Below are 22,778 nucleotides of genomic sequence, written 5' to 3'. Positions count from 1 at the left end.
TTTTTTAAAAGCATGTTATGATTAAGATTTTTTAACTACTAATATTAGTCCGTATGAATATTTCTCCTCATAATCACCTAAGTTTTTAAACACAGCTACATGAGTTTTTAAAAGTAAAATACTTTTAAATATACAAACTACTGAATTCTTAGAAGAAGTGAAGGAATTAAAAGACAGCAGTCCATCTAGTTAATATCAATCAAAATAATTTTAGGTTACCAAAAAAAAAAAAAAAATCCATTTCCTATCAGAATGCTGATTTGCCAACGTAGGACCTGGCGAATAGTTCCAAAAAACAAAATTAACCTAATTCTGTGCATCACCACCAAAAGGAGGAATTCTTTTCCTATTCTCTCTCACCATCATGTACAGAGAAGTTCATGCTTCTCTCCTTGCATTTGTTATGTTTGGCATTTGTCACACTCCTCTGAGAGCCAGTCTGTTTAGTGAAACAGCAGAACACTACCCTAGCAAAACAGGTGGAGCTTTTTTGCTCTGTTTTCCTGATTTTCCCATTTTAATAAATTAAATGAATTCAACATCAGTTCCAGGTTTCCAGAACTTCACAGAACCAACTGAATGGGAGAGAGTGGAAATAAGATAAGAAATGATAGGTTGTTACTCTGTCTCTATGCCAATTCATCCATGGGTATATCCACTAGACTACTATCATAAGCACTGGAATTACAAAACAAAAAAACAAATAAAAAACATTATTCCGTGTCAAGACAGCCTACATAAATTAAGAGAGTTTTAAATAGGGTTCTATTCAATAGTGCCACTGACTTCAGTTCTTGAGTGGATCATTATCAAATACCTCAAGAAAATTGAGAAAAATTCAGAAAATAACACAAAGTTTACAGAAGTAATACACTGTGAAGGCAACCAGATTTTCTAGAATCAATTCAAATTGTTTGATATCACAAAAATAAATACAAAAATAAATAAATAACAGCCAATCAACTGACTAAACCAAATCAACTGCATAAATAAATACAAAAACAAATAAAAGACCCAAATCCAAATGCCCAGTAACAAAATATTAGTCTATTATAGAATGGAGAACAGTTAACTTCGGAATTGAACTGACACTATTTAAGGATGAAAAAATGTAAGATCCCCCAAAGAAGCATGTATCCAGCTAAAAGTCATGCTGAGCCATAGAAACAAAGGAATTTCAGAGTTACAACACAGTTACTAGATTACTCTCATGAGCTATTGCTCCCAAATGATGATCTTGAAGGCTCTTTCTAACCTATGTGATTCTACAAACTTTGTAAGCATTATTTTGATAGGAACATGTTCAGAAAAAGAATGAACCTTGCTTTAGAACTTCTACCTTTCTGCAAGGAATGGATTTACTAAATGCACTTCCATAGGGCAATGCTGTATGAACAACAGGAATAAAACAACATCTGATAAACCTTATTTTTATTATTTCTTGCACCAAAACAAATGTGTGTAATACTCTGAGCAACTTAAGAAGAGAATGCTTGTTTCATTCAGGGGCTATTGGAACAAAAGTAGCCAATTCAAATAAAAGACTTCTGTTTTTAGTAGTGTTAGTATTATTAAACACTACTAAGTTATAAAAATAGAAATAATGTATTATTAATGATAAGTCTATCTGCCTAGCAGAACATAAATCCGTCCTCTCTCTAACCCAAAGAATATTTACGTATCGTATACTGTTCAAGGAGCACAGAACCATATTTGTAAGCTTATTTGTGGTTTGACTGCTTTCAACATGAACTTCGCTCAGCACAAGATGGTAGTATAACAGGAACTATGGGAAAAACAAGCTCCAGTGTGTTTACTTGGTAAAGTACAGGTGCAGAGGTATAACTGCACTCTTACTTATCTTAACAAATGCAGTATGACATAAGATGACGTTCTTCTCCCAATAAAACTTTGCAAAAGCTTCAGTTAAAACTACCTGCAAGAAAGACGTACCACACCTAATGACAACTCTGCTGCTTCAATAAAGTCATTAAACTCAGGTGATATGCTGTAGAAGATATCCTCTTTGAAATTCTGAATGATTTCTATAAACACGAAATCAATCTATATGATCATGATAATCATCTAGGTGATCATCTCCCTACTACTGAACCTGTGAATCTCGCCAACATATTTAGCATTAAAATTCAATACAGGACTACAGTTTTTTTGTGTTGTTTTTTTAAGAGTTACTGTATTGTGAACACCTAATGACGAAACAAATGTTATTAAAAATTCTGAACTTAAAAATGTTCAACTTTTCTACATACATTTTCCCACGAATTAGTTTTTCATCAACATTCTACTTGTACTCGTGCTTTTTTATTTTCCACAATGTAATTAAAGACAAGTACATTTTTTGCTTCAGTTTTCAGTGTATAAACTAAAGGTTCCCAGCGGGATTCTCCTTTTTGAAGTTTTCTGATTTAAGCAGGGGTTGAGAAACGGGTCCTTCATTTTTACTCCAAATTCATAATTACAACAATATAGGCAAGAAAGAAAAAACCTGTCACTGAATATCTACAACTGAATGTCTCCTCAGCAAAATGCAATCTAATTCATAATAGGCCAGAATCAAGATTTTCTGTTTTTGAAAAATATTCTTCATTCTGACCTAACATACAATTTTACTTAGTAGCAATTAGTGAGAGATGCATCAACTCTGATAGTTATGCTGATAAATCTAACGCTTAAGATATTCAAGAATATGCAATTCCTATGATGTGGTAGAAAGTACAAAGGTAACTGAGATACAGTTCTGTAGAAATAGAATGCAAAAAAACTTCAGCAACTTGTCAATTACTATTCTAACGATCAGCATGAGCAGACTGCAAGGATTTCTGATTACACTTCATAGATTGAAAAGTTGTGAAAATCATAGTAAGTACTACAGTTATTGCCATAAGAAAATATTCTCACTCATTTACAATTAAAAAAAAAAAAAAGATAATAATAAAAGATTGACTTGTATTTTAGCATGTGTATTACTTATTCTAAATAGCGCAAGGGAACACAAATAATGCCTCTCTCAACCTGTTCTGAATAAATTTGTCCCAAGGATATTTGGACACTATTCTTGAATGAAGGTGATATTCACACTTCCTTTCCTAAAAGAGTAACATTTAATTTAATTCAAGGAGAATAAATTAAAAACTGAATGCTTTCACTTGACTTAACATTTTTATTCAAGTTTTTTCTTCCTATATCAAATCTTTCTGTATATCTTTAAAAGGTTGAAAATGGACTTCAGCGCAAAGGCCAAAAAGCACTACTTCTCTTCTCCAGTAACCTTTGTGATATATATATTTCATTTGCTTGTATATGTACATGAATTAGGAATCTATTTACGATAACTAAAAATTGTATTTAGCTCTTTTACTTGCAGCAATCTGGGTGCTTGAAGCTGCAGTAAGATTTTTGTTACTCTCCTCTGTGGCATGCAAACAGGCAACCAGCTGAAGATTTTGACAATTCTGAGACTGACACTCTTCTACTGAATTCAAGGAATCTGGTCCATTAAGAACTACTGAAACATTACAAGTGATTTACATCAAATTTGTGATGTTAGTAATGCTAGAGTACTTTGTTAGCCTGTAATATATAATTGCAAGAAATAGTTCTATCCACTCATGAGATTCTATTCTAGAAAACTGGCTAGAAAACTGAATTTTACTTGGCAACCTGCACTAAAAAAAAAAAAAACAGATACATTTCCTTGCAAAGGAAAATACAAACTACACTTGTGATTGAAAGAAGTATAAAAGTAAGAGCCTAAATTACAAAGCTTCCCACATATTCAATGAAAATTGAAAAGTCATTTATGCTGGAAAAGACCTTCAAGATCATCAAATACAACCATCCACCTAACAATACATATCTACCATGTCCACAAGTGCCACATCCACAGATCTCTTACAACTCCTCCAGGAATGCAGACTCCACCACCTCCCTGATGGTAGATATTATGCATCAATTACATCAGACGTCATAATGCATCAACATTAATTCATAATTTTCAATCTCCGTTTTCAACACTTTTACTGGCAGAGGAGAAATGCAGCATGACATTTTAAATTCTAATGTGTTGGGCTTATTTTAATGTTAAACAAAATTTCAGTAGAAAAATACTAAACCTGTTCAGATGTGTTATCACGTATTTGAAGACATCATAGTTCACTGGGTGGAACTTCTTCACAATTTCTTTTAACTCATGTAGCCGTTCTGTCTTATCCGGGATCTCTATAGAAATAAGTGACATTTTCTCATACATTTAGAAAGAAATACTGAATAAAGTGTTGCTAAGTCTTTTTCCAACTATAAGAAGCACAGATATCTACAGAGAAACAGAAAGTGAAAAAATATTCAATAAAATTCCTATTTACATGTATTATTGCAAAGAATCACCTTTTCATAAGAAAGTGGAAAAATCTAAATATATTTCAACTAAATATGAAAAACGTTTATCTGTTTTTAGATAGAATTATTAATTTCTATTTAACAGTCTTTTTAACAAACCATCTTGATCAAGTTGTTGGCTTGTATGCAACTAACGAGACAGGGAAATCTGTAAGACTTTCCATTGCTTGCAAAATGTTTGTAACACATACATAAGATTTATACAGATTATAGTTGCACAAAGTTGCCTCAAATTTCCCTGAAAAATATCCCTGAAAATTTCAGGGAAAATATAAAAAAAACAAAAACATGTCTATAGATGTCATCCAACAATACAAAATTTCTACTCTAATATACATTAACCACGTCTAGGTTGAAGCCTTAGGCTTACAGCAATATTGACATATTTTCAATTAAAAAAACATGGCAAAAATATGTAGTACTTTCTTAGAACTGTTTGCTACCAGTCCAATTGCCCAAACTGATTCCAATAAATATATCCTTTAAAAGGGGAACAATGTAGTCACATTTTCAAGTTTTGAACATTTGTAAACTTAAGTAAGCTTTTCACCCTACACACAATTCGAAATGAATTTGAAAAAAATGCCAGAGATTCACAATAATGCTCCCCAGACATGTGACTTCTAAAGCCTATTTTGAACGTAATACTTTATGAAATCATGGGATACTCTTTTCCACCCCTGTAAACAACCGTGATACATTTACAAGTACTAATAATAGGAATTATTATGCAGTGCTAATAATAGGAATAAAAGGAGATTCCTCCAAATAACCTTCCTTCATAGAGGAAAAATAGCAAACTACAATTTGTTTATGATAACTGATGTAATCACCACACAATTCTGTTCTCATTGTGTAATTATGTTAATTTTAAAGAACACTAAAAAAATTAGCACACCTAAGCAATTAATAAAAATAAGTGCAGCAAGCCCTTTTAACTTACAATGAATTTAAAACTGCAGTAACAGTAAATATTGTTAAAAAAGAAAATATTCTTTATTACTTACTTGATGCTTCTAACAACTCTTGATGCAAAGAGTAAGGAATTAATGGATCTGGCAGATCTGCAAAAAAAGCTTTAAGAGCCCCAGCCACAGCATTTACTGTCACTTCCATAGACTCCAGGCTGATACTATGATCTGTAAGACAAAATTAAAAGCAATTTAAGTCAAACTTATAGTAGTGACTCTTCAAAATACTTTTATGAAAGAATTTATTTAAAACACTGAAAATGAAAACCTTGCATAGTATTTGTCAAAAACCATGAACCAGGGAGTAAACTGCCACTGCTTTGACATACATGAAATAAAGTCTGACAGTATTAAGAAAGCAGTAGATCAAAAAATAAAACTGTCTAACTCACCATGCAGACTTAAACGCTTTTCTATTTGACACCAACCAGCTTCTGATAATTCATTCTGCCCAAGAATGTGTTTTAAAATCTCCATCCCAAATTTTGTTGAAAACTGCCACAGCGTACATCAATATGCAGAACGTGTGAGATGCTGTTTATGTGGCCACATGAGGCCTTGTAAGCAAGGGCAAGACATGCCAGGGACTGCACACGACCATATAACCTACTGCTAGATTTCCAAACAACAGAAGCTTTATGTAATATATTTGGAGATTTTAATTAATTGATAAAAATATAAAAATCATACTAGATAATGTTAAAACTCTTCAAAAGTCCACTGCACTCGAAACACCATGTACTACTACAATGACAGAAGAAAATCTAGCGTAATAGTCAGATTATTTGAAACAGATAAGGCATCAAAAATTGCACCTTTATTCGCTTTATCATCTAGGAGGAATTTTACTATTTCATAGACTTAATTTCATTAGTAATACTAATAAAATAAATATTAAATAAATGGTTTGCACACGGTTTCATTAGTTACATACAGCCTAGACTATATGAATGCAACCTACCAAAGAGTAAAGTGCTATGAATATCAGTTTGAAAGTAACACTTACTTACACTGGCTGTACTATCTTATAAATCCATAAAGAATTCAAGTTCTTTTGGCTTTAAATACTGAAATCTGTCATTACCTTGATCAAACTGTTTCTGAATGTTGTCTTGATCTGTTTTGTTCCCACTAACACGATACAGGCCTTCAGTACATAATCCTTAGGAGGAAAAAAAAATACATTCAAAAATAGGTTATGTACTACAGAGCAAAACAGAGTCAGCCATAAGTACCTATTGAGAAACCATATGCAGTGCCTAAAAAGCAACATTAGCAATTATAGTGTTACAGAACTATCAAGCTGCGAAATACCAGTTGCGTTTTTGAGTTCGCTACTCCATTCAATGTTAGTCAGAAATGGAAAGATTGTTAGGAAGTAGAGGATCTCCAGGGCTCTCATTATTACCTTGTCTTACTACATGTTACAGAGTTGTCATAATTAAAGCGGGCATTCTAGGCAAATAACATTTATGCTATTCATGTATTTATTATGAATACACAAACGCACACACATACACACTCACACTTGCTCACTCCACTCCATTGATAATGCGTTCTATCATAATGCGACCTGTTTTACTCACAGCTACTCACTAAACAGAAGGATCTGACCTGCTAATTGTGGTTACCCATAATCTTTTTTTTTTTTTAATTAATTTGGAAACCACTCCAAGCTGTAAATCCTCACCTTTAAGTGTGCAAAAATATCCATATGGTACATCTCCAAAGTAGTACATGGTTTAACGAAAAAGAATCACATTCTAAAGCTTTACGAAATTTCCTGACTCTACCATTGCAGATGAGTACATGAACGCATTTTACAATATCAGGTCAATACAGCAACTTTTCTGTCACATGAACTCTGGATGCGTACATTAATGAGAAACACTAGAAATCCTGGAAACACAGTCAAAATACAGAATGCACTTAACTGCTTCAAACCACTGATTGTTACTCTCCTAATTACACTTTTCCCTCTTAATTTTCTTCACAACTCACAGATCTCCTTGCTAGCTCCATCAAAGCTACCTTAGTATGTTCTGACTACTTTTTTCTTCAATAAACATTCCTTATAGGTTTCCAATTCCATAGCCAACAATTATCTCTTCCAAACATCTACCTAAACAGAAGAACAGAAAATGGTCTAAAAACACAGAACATTGTTCTGTGATGTCACCTAGAAGCATCAAGAGATACAAACTGGTGGCAAAGTGCAGAAGATGGAATTCAGTAATTTTCACAGCTGGAAGGACTTAAAATTTGTCTTCAAAACAGTGTCCTGAATGTTATCAGACAGAAATACTCTGTATTCCTCTTACCAAATTTGTAAATAAAGATTAAAAAAAAACATCAACAACAACAACAAACAGTGATAGATAACAAGCTAGAATCATCTAATATGGGAGAATTCTCAGTTGCAGCTCTTCCAGCCTCAGGCTATTTTGTGTTTCATCCAACTACTATTCAATTTCTTTCTGTACAAAGGGAATTGAATCTGCTGCAATAGCATTTTCTGAGAAGTCCAATTCAGTCACTGTTTAGTAGCAGTGTTTAAATCCTGAATACTTGAACTGGGCTGCTGTGGAGACAGAGATGCTCTGTCACAGTATTTAGCAGTTATTCTTTCAATTTTATCACACAGCAGACACCTCTTTGTTCAGGCCAGTATAGCTCTGAGATACTGTTAAAGATAATGTACAGAACTTCAGAAACATTTCAGGATGTATCTACTGAAATGAATTGTCTTCCAAGAATAGCAGCTAACCATTGCAATTCTGGATTAAGCTAACTAAATCAGTCATTTAAATTCTTCACATAAATATTTCCTCTTGCCGGAGAAGTGGGCCCATGGGAACCTAATTATGTTCAACGAGGCCAAGTGCAAGTTGTTGCTCCTGGGACAGGGCAATCCCAGGTATTTATACAAACCAGAGGAAGAACTTGAGAGCAGCCCTGCAGAGAAGGATTGGAGGGTCCTGGTTGATGAGAAGCTGGACATGAGCCAGCAGTATGTGCTTGCAGCCCAGAAGGCCAACTACATCCTGGGTTGAATTAAAAAAAGTGGTGGCCAGCAGGGAGAGAGAGGGGACTGTCCCCTCTACTCAGCTCTTGTGAGGCCCCATCTTGGAGTACTGACTGCATCCAGGTCTGGGGCTCTAGCTAAGAAGGACACAGAGCTCTTAGAGCAGGTCCAAAGGAGGGCAACTAAAATAATCAGAGGGCTGGAGCACCTCATCTATGAGGAAATACTGTGGGAATTGGGCTTCTTTAGCTTGGAGAAGAAAAGGCTTGGGGGAGACCTCCATGTGGCCTTCCAATACTTGTGGGGAACGTTTAAACAGGAGAGTAAACAACTGTTTACATGGACTGAAAGTGATAGGACCCCCCTTGTCTGGTGGTTGTCTGGTCTGGAGGTTGGCTACCATGCACACAGCAGGGGAGCTGAAACTAGATGATCTTTGAGGACCTTTACAACCCAGGCCATTCTATGATTCTACAGTATACATGCTTGAAATGTCTGATACATCAAAGTCTTCAAGTATGACACTGCAGTTCACTAGTTTTAGATTTTAACTACCACAGCTCTCGGTTCCTCTAAAGAACACATTAACTTCAGAACAAGGTCTCGTAGGGCAACATTCACTTCCCATGCCATTAAGTAGTATATGGTGGAGGAGAGGTAAGAGCAGTGGGAGAAGAAAAAAGCTGTTTTTCTATGATATATCCTCCCGTCCTCCAGCAGATTCTGGCTTGCATATGTTTTTGCATAAGGAGCTGTAATCACCATTTGAGGATTTATCCTCCATTAATTCATCTAAATCCCCTAAAGTCATTCACTTTTCTCAGGAAATCTTTCTCTCTCTCTCTCTCTCTCTCTCTTTTTTTTTTTCTCTTCACTGTGTTAAAAATCAGGGAGTTCTCTACTCTTTGTCAGCACCACTCATAGTTTTTGTTTATTTCCATTTCTCAGAAATTTTCTAAGCTAATTAGCTTAGCCCTTCTCTGTCCAAAAGTTAACATTATTGTTCTATGCTGTTTCTTTTCCAAATTCTTTTTCACCTTAAGACAGACTGATTGCAATTGTAACCAATGCAACACATGGAACTAAACAATAGTTTAGGTTTTTTTTTCCCTCTGTTCACTCTCTCTCTTTTTAATTCTTTTAATTCTTCCTCCTTGTTTAGTACCAAGTACTGAGAGTTAATATTTTCAGACAGCTTCTGTGATGATTTTAAAGACTTCGCTTGAGTGACAACAGCTATACCAATATTTAGCTTGCCTAGGAGTCACACAGTATCTGCCAACTTGGCAGCTGTAGCCAGGTTCTCAGTATCATTGTACTGTCTCCATCTCTGAACACATGCCATTTAATCACAGCAAGTTTAATTCTTTCCCCTATGGTGACCAACTGCATTTTTTTAGGAATGATTTTGGACTACAGCAGCCAAGAAAATCATTCTTACAGTTACCTTTGTAAATGTTGTGATCTGTATCATTCCATAATCGTATTCAGCAGATTGACCTAGTGTAAATACGCTCAATCCCTATGCCATCCAGACTACACAAGACTAAAGGAATCTCCACCTGACTGATCCACAACTATAATCTGTATGTACGCCAACAGCATATGTGAGTATAAAGACTACAAATTATTTTCTAGTAAGAAAAGTCTAGCACTAAACTGCTTTAAGCACATTTAAAATTCTACATTTAAAGCATTCCTAACCTGCACACATTAGCTTTTTGTAGTAATGTATAAGACAATGAAATATCTAATAAAAAGCAAGCAGTAAAAAAATATCCTGTACTTTCAGGAAGACTCAAAAATAGGAAGCTCTCATCCAATGCTGAATAGTTCTGTAATTTTCATTAACCAATCATTAAACAAGCTCTCAATCACTTCATAAAAAGTTTCTCAAAATTCCACTTCATAGTCTGACTTTAAAAAAAAAAAAAAAAAAAAAAAAAAAAGAAAATGCTTCAAATAAAACAACGTGAGAGACAGCAATTCACTTTTTCTGCATGCATCAAATAAAGGGTAGGTATGTTCTTTACCTCATTAAATATGGGTTAAATCTGAAGATACAATAACTTTAATCACTGTGGGCATAGAGGAAAGTAGGGGAATAAGAGCTCCTGCATAACTGTAAGCATTCTGCAAAAGACATTGATCTCTTGGTCTTATCTGCATTGTTTAGAAATTCTTGACACAATTTTCATGATGTTTACTTTGAAGATAAACCTTAACTATCAATACAACTCAAGTGTACAACATGTATTTATGAATATTTCATAGCATATTTGTTTACAGTTTTCAATTATTCTCAAGCACTAATAAATTAATAAACGTGCTCCTCCTCCATCTGTCTGGTAGTCAGTCTTCCATCAGAAGAAACAACTGATGCCTGTCTTCCCCTCCTCTTGAGTTGGACAGTTTCCCTGCTACTAATTAATTCCAAAGTTAAAAAGCTTCAACTGGTTGTTTAGATGTTAGACCATCGTCAATAGTGAAACCGCCTAATTCAAATTTGAAGTGATCACAGAATTACTCTGGTTTTAAGGGAGCTAAGGAGCTCATCTACCCCAATCTCCTACTTAAACACAGGGCAATGCTCAATGCTCAAAAAAGATTAAGCTGGTAGGTCTCTGTCTAATCTGATCTTGAATACCTCCAAGGACAGAGTCATCAATATCTTTGGGTGACCTGAACCACTGTTCAAATAATCCTCAAAAAAAAAAAAATCTTTTCTTCTTTTTATCTACTTGAAACCTCCAATTTTAATGATCATTGTTTCTAGTTCTCCTGCCATGCACTTCAGTACTTTAGCTTCATTCTATCATCTTGGGATTCTTATAGGCATGAGAAAGACACTTCAAAATAACTCCTTGGCCCTTTTCTCTAAGATGAATCAATCCAGTTCTCATTGCCTCTCCTTACAAACTATAAGCTCTAGTCTCTGTCTTCCTGCTACACTCACTCATGTCTTTTTTTTTTTTTTTTTTTTTTTTTGGTAGCATTTCCAATAATGCCTAACATGGTCTGAGTAAAGAGGAATAATCACTTCTATTGATTTACTGCCCACCTTTTCTTGGGGCAGTCCAATACATCCTCAGCCATCACTGTTAGCAGGATGCACTACAGGCATATGCTTAGCATGCTTATCACCAGGGTCCTCCAGATCCTTTCCAACAGCACTGCTGCAACAATTCCTGCATTACCACTGCAGGAATTTAGCCTCTGCATGTGTCCTTGCTGGATTCCACAAGGTTCCTGTTGTCCCATTCATTCCTCTTGTCCACATCTCCCAGAATAGAAGCCCTGGCCTTGAACATATTAACTGCAACTCCCATTCCAGGGTGATTCACAAATTCGAATAGGGCTCAAGTTGTACTGCAGGGCTATTTAACTCTCTTACTGCCCAGAATCATGGCCTATAAATGTTCTTTTTACATATACAGCTTCATGGGTAGCTGAACCAACATAACTGATCATTATGACTGAAAAACTTGGCTAATTCCCTGCTTCATCAGTCATTCTCTACTTGCTCTACTCATATGTGCACAGTCCTGCTCCCTGCCTTGCACCTGCACTGGCACATATTTGAACCTTAATTTAACAGATGTAATATAAAATAGCAGAACGCAGTCCATTTTTGCCAAGTCAGTGAACTGCACTGATTCAGGGAAAGGTCTAACAAGCACCCACAAAAGAAGTGGCAGAAGCATACAGCATGAGAGGATCTTCAGAACTTACTGGCTATTATGCTGCTTTTTATTAAACAGTCCTTAGAATGTTGTGTCCCATACACCAGGGTTATGGGAATGGCCCTTATCCCATTTTGTTTCTCTGTTCAGCAGAACAGGCTTCCAAAAGCCACTAGCTCTCACAAGACATCTGAATAAAAGAGATCATCCATCTTGAATTTATGGATTTTGTAGCCACTAGATTGCAATGATAGCCAGCCTTTTTACCTCATACGGCTCCGCTGACTCATTCTCTCATACAGCTCTTTGCCTATTTATTCACTGTCCTCATTCTCAGAAGGCAAATATTGCATTGTCTGCTTTTAGTATAAAAATCTGGCCTATTGGCAGATTAAGTGCAAAAAATCTGGGTATAATTCATGGGAGACAATATTCTTTTACTCATTCTACTTCCAAAACTGCAACTTAAATAAGAATGTATAAATATAAAATGCCGTAATTATTTTCCAAATACAATTTCTGATTTCAATTGTAGTTCTCCAAGACAGTAAGAGATGTGGCTCAATCAAATCAACTCACACTGCTTTGTTCCAATCAATGTCTCACATATACTGAGTAACTTAATAAATTATTACAATGTGCACTACCCCGTATGTTTCTCTTTCCTTTATGGCTTTATGTATAGTTAACACCATAGCAACGTTATTGGTTTTTTTATTAAGTACTGAATTTAAAGTGAATAACCTTGTCAATTAAGCACATACCAATATTCTACAATGATTTTTTAATAACTGAAAACCCAAAGAAAAAACACACCGTACATTGCTGTTATTATTATTAGAGCTGCACAAAGTCAAGCACTACATGTATTAACCTGCAAACTGTGTTAGTTTTCGTAACATTGACTCAATTCCTCCTTATTAGAAAACAGACTGAAATGCCATTTTTATCAAACTTTTCACTTATCATTTAACAATGCATACAAAAAAAAATCCACAACACCTTAAAACAATACCTAAATATATATATATAAAAAAAAAAAAACATGAATGTACTTAACAGTTTGCATGTTAGCATGAAATTTTAGTCCAAATGATTGTAAGTGCAGAAAAGTTACAAATAATCAATAAAAGTGTATGTTGGATAACATATAGATAAACAGTCCTTGTACATAAATTGGTGACAAGTAAAACAACATAAAAACATAAGCACATCACTATCACAGAACACGCAAGCTATGAGCCTGCCATAATCACAACAAAGTTCTACGTTTAAATCTTAGAACAGAACTAGCATTCAACATCACTTTATGTGGTTCTACAACATAAAATTCAAATATACCACCAACAATGGTAAACACTCTTTTTGTTGACATCACCTTCACAAACCTGTGCTCTTCTCTTTCAAGCAAAACCAACTACTTCTGAATCTGGGCAGCTACACAGAAGCCATGTACTGTAGAAATATTACAGAATACCCTCCTTACTCCCCATATGACAATTCTTACAGGGAAATGCATAATCACAGCATTCATTCTACTAAGACAACTGAGATTCAAAAATCATCTCCACTTTGCTGCTTATGCAAAAAAAAAACCCAAAACATTACTATGTACTAAAAACATAAGTGTCTACATTGGATAGAATCTAAAAAAAAAATAATAAAGAAGTTATTTTTTTCTCCAAGACTGTACCATAGCAACACCAGCTCTACAGGAAAACAGTCACAGCAATTTTCTTAAAAACCTAAGCTCAACTCTAGCTTTGCTATTAACTGTGCTTCTCTGCTGTGTATGTAAATCTAGTCTGCAGAACACTCATATACTTCAAAATTTTATTTTAAGTGATGAAACACAATGACCTACTCATTCAACCAGGGGAAAACAACAGAAAGAACTGGAAGTACTGCATCCTCAAAACCTTTTGGAAGCCTTCAACTGAAAATAACTACTAATGTTAAAAAGCCTACTTAAATAGCTGCCCTGAAAAGCAAGTTACACAGCAATTTAATAAGAATGTGACAGAAGTAAAAGAACACAAACACCAGCAGCTTCTAAGTAATGTTACGTCACCAATGATATAAAAGTGCTTACACAGAGTTTGTAAAAGGGTACCCTAACCTTTTACCTACCTTCAGTTAAAAAGGTAACAGTCAATGCTCTAGTATTGACTACTTCACTCCTTCAGTTTCTACTTTAAATGCTATAAAGACAAGTTTCCAAAAAAAAAAAATTCAAGTCCCAGATTTTTTTATTTTTAATGAGAAGTTATTTGTCTCCTTACAGCTAAATCACTGTGGAATTAAAATTTTAGCTGGAAAATATCAACCTAAACAGGAACACACAGAAAATATCTTCAGATATAGGTATGTAAACACATGGACCTTGAGTTAAGATCTCCTATCTTTACCAGATCTACCTTTATCCTGACAGGATTTTATGGCTTCTTCAGATAAAAAAGTCTGTTGAGTTAGAAAAGACTAGAATTCTTCAGCTCTTGGATTTACTTTAGTTTTATCCAAACTATTCCTCTTCCACTGATGTGCACTTATTAATTAATTTATTTATTTAAATTGTGAGGATATTGTAGAACAGCATGATAAGACAGAAAAATTTGAACGCATTTTCTGCATGCTCTCAATTCTTTCATGTTTACGTTGGAATCTTCAAGAACACTTGCTGAACTTATCTGAGCATCCAAAGCAAAACAGAGAAATCTGTGTTCTACACTCAGTACTTTTTGCCTCAGAGACAGTTTAGAGAAGTATGTCTAAAGGACCATCTTGTATCATTTCATGAGGCAAAAGGAGAGTATATTAAAAATTAAGGCTGACCCTTCAATTTGAGGTTAACCCTATCTTCATTAGAAAAAAAAATTCAGTTCAGCCACAACGCAAATTAAATTTGATAATACAAAGAGAAGGAGCTGAACACAATGAAGTATCTTAAAGGGAAAAGCCAAGCAGTTATGCCCTCTGTAAAAGAAACATACTGACTAGTTTCCTTCAAGCAGAGCTGGAATAAGACTAGAGCTCTTGATTAAAAAGAAATATGCTCATCATTAGTACTGGTGAATCTGAGGGGCTAGTTAGTACTAACAGTATTTAATATGAGACAGCTTACCCACTGCAGGACTCCCCAGGGCCAAGCAGCTGATACAGTATCTTTACCAATTGGAAATGGTACCATTCCCAACACTATACTGAAGCTAACAGATCCTTACTTGCCTTCTGCAGACTTATCATCTCCAAATCTCTATTTGTAAAACCTTCTATCAGACAGACCCACATAATCAACTCCGGGACTACTTCAGTAGAGGACTTGTGCAACACAAGCAAAATTTTAATTTCCCTTTAACACCCCTGAAAGGCTGCACAGGAACTACAACACATGGTATGAACCTCATCAGATACCGCCTGGATATTAACCTAATATAAAAATAACATATGCTAAAAATGAAACTCCCACAGCCAAGTGTGAGAGTTAAAAAGAACGACCAATCTACTTACAGAGAACTTGTAGAAGAGCTGTTTAAGATCAAAAATAAAGGTTTTGTTCCATTTTTAGGAAATTATTAGCAGAAACAGCAGGTCAGCTACTGTCTTCACAATCACACACACAAAGCACAAGCAATCACAAAAGAAATATTAAATGATCTATACCACTCTATTACCCCTTGCTCTTCTTTCTCTTCTCCCATTATTTTCCTGGGTGAGGTGAGGAAAGTGAAACCAAAAGGGAGGAAATTCTGCTCTTATCCACATTTTATCTACGTCTTATTCTGCATTTAATGCAACTTCAGAGCAAGGAAGAGCTGCACAGCTTCACACAATGCAAAAAGTTATGTTCTCCATCTTTAAAAGCTAAACAACAAAAAAATAATCCACAAAATCCAACCAAATCCAATCCAACCAAACCTCAAAATAACTCCCCTATCCAAAATGAAGTCTTCATCTGGACCAGAATGATCATTCTATTTCCCTTACGACCACACAGTAAAGCAGCTGAAAGCCAGACAGGGCTCAAAACTCATGACTAGAAAGTCAGGTAGAAAAAACAGATGAAAACCATACCATGAAATCACACCTTAGTGAAAACACACATTAATATTGTACAACAAGTAGGAAATCCGTAAATTAAATGAATCATTTGGTACTTTTAACAAAGAATATTTTAAAATATAATATTCAGAAAAGAGATTTTTCTCTACAACAAGTTAAAACACGTGTCCAGGATTATCAGGAGAAAAAAAAAGAAGAAGGGGAAAAAAAAGAGCTGACAAATTAAACCATATGAAATATCTGAAAGTGGATTTCAGAGCTTCTTAATATGTTACATAAAATACAGTGGATTAAAATTAATTTGAAATTAGAAAATTAAGTTTTTTCTCCTTATTAAAGGAAACAAATGTCAAACGTTGGTATATAACAATGGAAATATTAGTGTAAATAAAGAAAAATTACTTGTTAAACATACAATTTAGAGAACGCAACCTATTTTTATAATATGCTTTTCCCATAATAAAGTTATTTATTCAGGGCATAAAATTCCAAAGAGTGTTTTAAAACAGAAAATGAGAGGCACTACTTAATCTGCATGTGGGATAGTTTTCCTGCAATAATTTTCCTAACTTACCTGTATCTTCAATGAATTGCACACATTTTTCAACAAACAGAGGTATGGGTTTCTCAGATGTAACCAGGTCTTGTAGGGGCATTCCAAAGTAATTACTTTCCCAGTTTCTACGGATTGGAGGATTGAATGTCTTAACTTTCTTTTTTTGCTACAATAAAACAGAGTTATTTAAGTAATAATTATTTAAGTAATATTCAAGTAACATTATAACTAACTTAAGCACAGAATCACACATCTATCAGACATAAAAATACCTCTACAGCAAACTGAGTAAAAACAAAAGTACTTTTAAAGCAGCAGACACCAGATAAGCAGCACTCTGATCATTTCTAAAACACTTAGTCATCTTTGCATCATACATAATAACTTCCAGCATGACTCACAAAGGAATCTACATTAAATACAAATTGATCACAGCAGTCTAATGTTTCCTATCACCAGAGAATGTCCTCCATATGTCTTTCAAAGGTAGTATATAATCTTAATATCGCAACTATTTTAAAAGGCTAATGTCACAGAATATGTAAAAATAAATCACAGAGTAAGAGTTTCAGGCACCAGCACAAACATGACTGTTGCAGTGAGGTACCACTAAAAGCACACATTTTTTTCTGAAAAGGAGGTTTGCTCTCAACCAAACGTATTACAAATATGATCAAGAGAATCAAGATTTGTTGCCTGCTTTCTCTAGAGCCCCTGCAACCTCCTGTTGAAGGAACTTTTCACAATTTAACTAACAAATCCACTTTTAATTATCCAGAGTATTATACAATATCATATAACACTCAGAAATGAAACATGAACAGATATTCAGAGATTATCACATAAAAGTGGCTGTACTACATGAGAACTGAATTAATATCATCATCATCTCTAGCATTCTATTTTAGAAGTTTATGCACAGCAAAAACAGTGGTAAAAAGCAGCTATGCTTTCATAGAAAAGCTCTGACTTAAGCATTTTCTTTTTCTTCACATAACAGGTAATACTAATCAAGATTTAAATTTAGTAACAAAGTTTCCAGTGTGTTACAACTTACAGTAAGACTGTATCTCATGTAACTAGTGACATAAAATACACCACCATTCTGTTTCTAGGTTTAACACTTACAAAACTCAAATCTCCCCTCTTCTGCAAAACCACTGGACTTCTATTCCATCAAATTCATTTACTAAGATGTTAAAGACTACCTAGAACTTCAAGGTAGAAAAGTGCATGTTCATCACTGACTTGCTCACTGGGAGGTATCAAATTGAAGTACAACTCTATGAGGGAAGATGGAAACCACGTTTCTCCAGCCATCACCCTGCAGCACTGTGGAACTTCTCCAACAACTGATAATGAGATCTGTTAATCCAAACTTTTCAACAGCCTAATCAACAATTAGAGGAATGTTTCAAGGACAATTTCTGCCTGATGAAACTGGCATTAGGCTGCCTGTTATTGATCACAGTAACAGCTAATAAAAGACAGGGTTTACACCTTTCAAATTTTGAATATCTATAAAAGGTTCAACATTCATAACTTAAAAGAAAGGGACATACATTAGCAAATACTTCAAAGCATTAGAAAGAAAGAAATTGCCCACCAGCAATGTTCTCCTCACAAAGTTTTATATTAATTGTAATTTTTACTTTTTAAATGAAAATAATATAAATATACTGGGGAAAAAAAAATTTAGGATAAGCTTCTGTGGTTAAAGGAGACATCTGAAACTATTCTTTCAAACTGTGAACTCCTCAACTAACTTTGATTTATCTTGGATAAGACATCATTGGTTCTTCCAGTTTGTGCACTCAGGTTAGAAACAGCCTTATCTTCCCTCCACCACAGTTCCCTGTTTTCAAGTCTCCAGCACTCACCCCAGTTCATTGCCCACTTTCTCCTTAGTGGAAAAATCTTATTTACTTAGGCAACAAACACAGACAGTACTGATAAGAAAAAACTGAAAGGCCCAAGCTGAAGCTATGTGTAAGGAACGTGTAAAACTCGGTGAACACCAGTGTCAAATGCTGAATGGTAGCTCATTTTAGGGATGCTTGCTTTAACACAATGAAGCAAGCAAATAATAATTAAAATTAATTTTCTCTCAAAGTGTTCAGCACAAACCAATGCCATCTTAGAGCAAACAGCATAAGACCACTCAGACTATATGCTTCAGACACAGCAGCAAGAAACAGGATGTCACTTTGATAAAGATGTAATATTAACATAACTAATAAATTGTATTATAGCAGAATCTGGCTAATGAAATAAGAAACTAAGATTTTCCCAAGAATTTAAACAAAATTAGAGCAAAGAATGAAGGAAAAAAGAAAGCCATAACCAGAAATGCTTTTCAAGCTGATCCAAAAATAGAGAGTAGAGAAAGCATTTGATTTAGGTCCATTGCATAAACATGAAATTAAGATTTTGTAAGACACCAGTAAAGTTAAAATAGCAATTTTATCATCTTATTCCCATTACACATCAATTTCCTCTCTATACTGTCAAATATATATTACAGTATCTCTTTCATAATTTCCCCACCTTTTGATGCAGTGAGCAGGCAAAAATCTCCAAATGAAATCATTCTGCAAATAGCACATTCTACACAATCTCCACAATAATAAAGCTGCAAATTAATAACACAACTTTAAAGTAATAAAACATCAGTTATTTCATTATTTGAGGCGTTCACACTTCCCATAAGTTGCATGACTAGTGTCATTAAGTAAGGAACTTCTCAATAGAAAGACACATTATTGTGCCAAAGGCTTCACTTTTGTTAATCTTTCCAAATGACTTCAAAAACAAAGAGGTCATATTTCCACAATTTCTTAGTTTTATTTCTAGCTTTATTAAAAATTCATTTTACCCTTTTCCCAACTCTGAGGTAAAAGTAGTCAGCTTTTCTGATCCACCAATCTTATCACAAAACTGTTATATCAGACACTCACTAGCATATACTTTTTCTGTGTAAAATCAATTTCTAAAAGTTTTCAAATGTAAGAGCATTAGAACAAAAATACATAAAGATTAAACTACTCTGGAAGTTAAACACCCTAGAACACTTGAATCATTTCGAACACTTTTGTCATTCACTTTTAGTTCAACAAGTATTTCAGTCAAAGGCATCCCCCACCACAGCTCAGCAGCTGCCAAACACTGCATGCAGTGAGCACTATGGTAGGTATGGTCAGACTGCTTTGCACGCTTCTCTGAAATCATAATAAAAAAGAACAACCAAGTACCAAGTCAGAGAAGACAAGCACCAGCAAAAAGCTGCTAAGCTAATCCTAGCAAAAACCTCAGTTATTTCATATGCCACTGCTTAATGTTGATAACTAAAGTACCACAGAAGCCTAACACCATAAAGCAAAAATCCTCTGGTTTTATGTAAATTTGTTTTTTTATAATTTATTTATATATGAGTTTTACACCATCTCCATCATGAGTTCTATCATTTGCTGCCTGCCAACGGCCTACCAAGACTGCACAGTTCACTCCCTAACAAAAGTTAAGGCCAAACCCCAAGCAGACCCTTTTATTTCTGCAAGAAAGTAGTCCAACTCCAGGAGCCCCAAACTTTCCTTGGGTTGCTGACACCAAAACAATGTAAGGACAATACTGCTTTAATTACAGTAGTTTAATCACAGAAACAAGCCTATTCCAAAAGATTACTTGAAGTCCTCCCAACAGAAGACAAGCTGAACATGAAAATGTTTATTCTAGCACTACACAGCACCCAATTCTCAATGTCCAAGTTAGAATTACTGTTATAAACGAGCATTAAAAAATTAAAACATAAGTTTAAAATATACTCAGGATTAATTCTCTTGACAGTAAGTTCCAGAGAACCAGCTCAGTATTCTCATCTTCCAGTGCAACTAGTCTGAGGTATCAGCCAAATGTGAATCTTTAAAGTACAATGTACTGCAACGAGCTGCCCAAATCTATCCATCAAACTCCTTCTGCTGAAGGGCTATTTACTGCAGCTAGTCCTCTCTGCCCAAGCAGGACTATCCTTTTTTTTTCCCTTCCCACCAGAATCCCAGCATCCTTTGTTAATCCAAGTGGAAATTCAGCCACCTTTCCTCTACCTCCCACACACTACACTACTACTTTTAATAGCAGGGAAATTTTCTGCCTGCTTCATTTGCAGTCAGCCCTGAAGTCATAGTGGGCAGAGTCAGTTTTTTCAAAACTATTAGAATAGTTCATGAAACCAGGTACCACAAGCAGCATTCATCTTATAGGCTTAACAAAGTACTAGCAATTTCTAATTCACAGCAAGCTCTTCAAAGCACGTATAATGCAGATGACAGGCTTTTAACATGCCCTTTCTCCTACTCATGCCTTTTGCCATTTTTTAGTTAAGCTTGTAATACTGAGTTTTAATATACACAAGCTTTAAAAGACATAAAGCTCCAAACATGCATTTTAAGAGTGGTACATTTGAACAGATTAAAACTGGAAGTAGAGACTTGGATCTTCTTTTCTAGAGGCAAAAAATGAAATCAATAGTTCATTACACATTCCAGTTTGAAGTTTGCTAAATCAACCACTGAATTTATACCAAAACAGTTGAGAAGATCAACTTAAATTTTTGCTATTGGTCTCAAGTTTATCACAGTCTTACTGAGACCATGCCATGGTTTTATGATTTTTGGCTACTGGTATTCCACATCACAACATCATGATATATAGGCTATGTATTTTCTGTCACTTTTCAGTAACAGTTTCAACACAAAATTCCATATATTTCTGAAATTATTACAATGAGAACTAACAAGTTTAAACCTGGTACATAGATGTTAAACCTGTGTATCACCAGAATAAGATAGGTGCAACCTCATGCAGATGCTGTTGAACTTTTCTTGTTGAAATTCCACTACACCACAACAAGTTTTCAGATGAATATAAAAAGGCATCTTACAATCAGCATAACGTGAAACAGAAGGTAACACACACTCCTCTCTGTTCAACACTACTTGTAAACAAGCTTAGAACACATAGTGTTTTGAAGTGCTGTTTTTCAAATTTGGTTGATCAATACAACTGGAAACTTCAGGTAAAAAAAAAATAAATATGTACATATATATAATAAAAATAAATAAAATGTAGTTCATTCATTTCCTATTGTTTACAAGATTTCTGTAGTTGGGATTTGTTTTCAGAAGAGCTTCAAATAATTTGATCCATAGGATAAAGTGAAATCTACTCATACTAGTTATGCTCCTACATTTACAAAATTACTATTTGGTGAAAACTTAATATTTGCAAATATTAGTTGCAAAGTAACAAGGGAAGAAACCTGCAGAATTTCAAGATTAGAATTTGTCCTTCTGTTCACAGAAACGTACTCAGGATATATGCTGTTCCTGATACACCATGGAGGAGAAAAAAAACAAACCCACAAAATAAATGCACTTCATGAGAGGGAAAAAGAATGCAGCCTAAATTAGATGCCAAATTTCAGAGGGTTCACAAAGGTAAGAGCGCTCAACAAGATGGGTGAATTTTTAAAACACATTCATTTCTCAGTAAGGATAAATAATAAGGGTATTAACTGCATCACACAGCTACAGGTTTCCATACCAGAAAGGCTTCCTGCCTGAAATTAGAAGTACTAAATTAAGACTAGAATCCCCTAATTGATTTAAATGATTTAATTGACAAATAATTATTACCTACATGTTATTACTTAATGTTGATAAATTGATATATTTTAAAAAACACACAGAGGTTTGGGCCTTACATATTTGGTATCAATGTATAAACTTCCCAACTACTGCAGTTTGGAATTATAGTGCATATGAAGAAGTTCCTTATGCCTGAAAAGCAGGAAGGTTTCTCATAGCATCCAGAGATGCTCACTTCTCTTTCGGGTCTTGAAATCTTCCGCTTTATCAATGCGTTGTTCCGTACCTCCAAACTGATGGAGTTGAACTGAACATACACTTTAGTATATGACCTGCAAGACTGCTGCTTCTCAAGAGACTGGTGCAGATCAACACGCAATACCACACCTCAATATTAGAGTGTTTTAATTGAGGTAAGCATATGCT

General features: G+C 34.7%; 1 protein-coding gene across 1 annotated transcript in view; it reads right to left on the bottom strand.

Annotated features, from left to right (window-relative positions):
- Nucleotides 1–22,778, bottom strand: part of ARHGAP5 (Rho GTPase activating protein 5) — a 46,007-nt gene that overhangs the window by 4,968 nt on the left and 18,261 nt on the right. The window contains exons 3-6 of the mRNA XM_015864969.3: nucleotides 16,729–16,876; nucleotides 6,472–6,549; nucleotides 5,424–5,555; nucleotides 4,134–4,239 (exon numbers count right to left, since the gene is read on the bottom strand). Of these exons, the coding sequence (XP_015720455.1) occupies nucleotides 4,134–4,239; nucleotides 5,424–5,555; nucleotides 6,472–6,549; nucleotides 16,729–16,876 (464 nt within the window). The remainder of the gene's footprint in view (nucleotides 1–4,133; nucleotides 4,240–5,423; nucleotides 5,556–6,471; nucleotides 6,550–16,728; nucleotides 16,877–22,778) is intronic.

Source organism: Coturnix japonica, chromosome 5 (assembly GCF_054131305.1).
Source record: "Coturnix japonica strain WE chromosome 5, WE-NBRP24, whole genome shotgun sequence".
Taxonomy (NCBI): Eukaryota; Metazoa; Chordata; class Aves; order Galliformes; family Phasianidae; genus Coturnix; species Coturnix japonica.
Note: the sequence above shows the minus strand (reverse complement) of the source record. Positions and strands in the feature narration are given on the sequence as shown.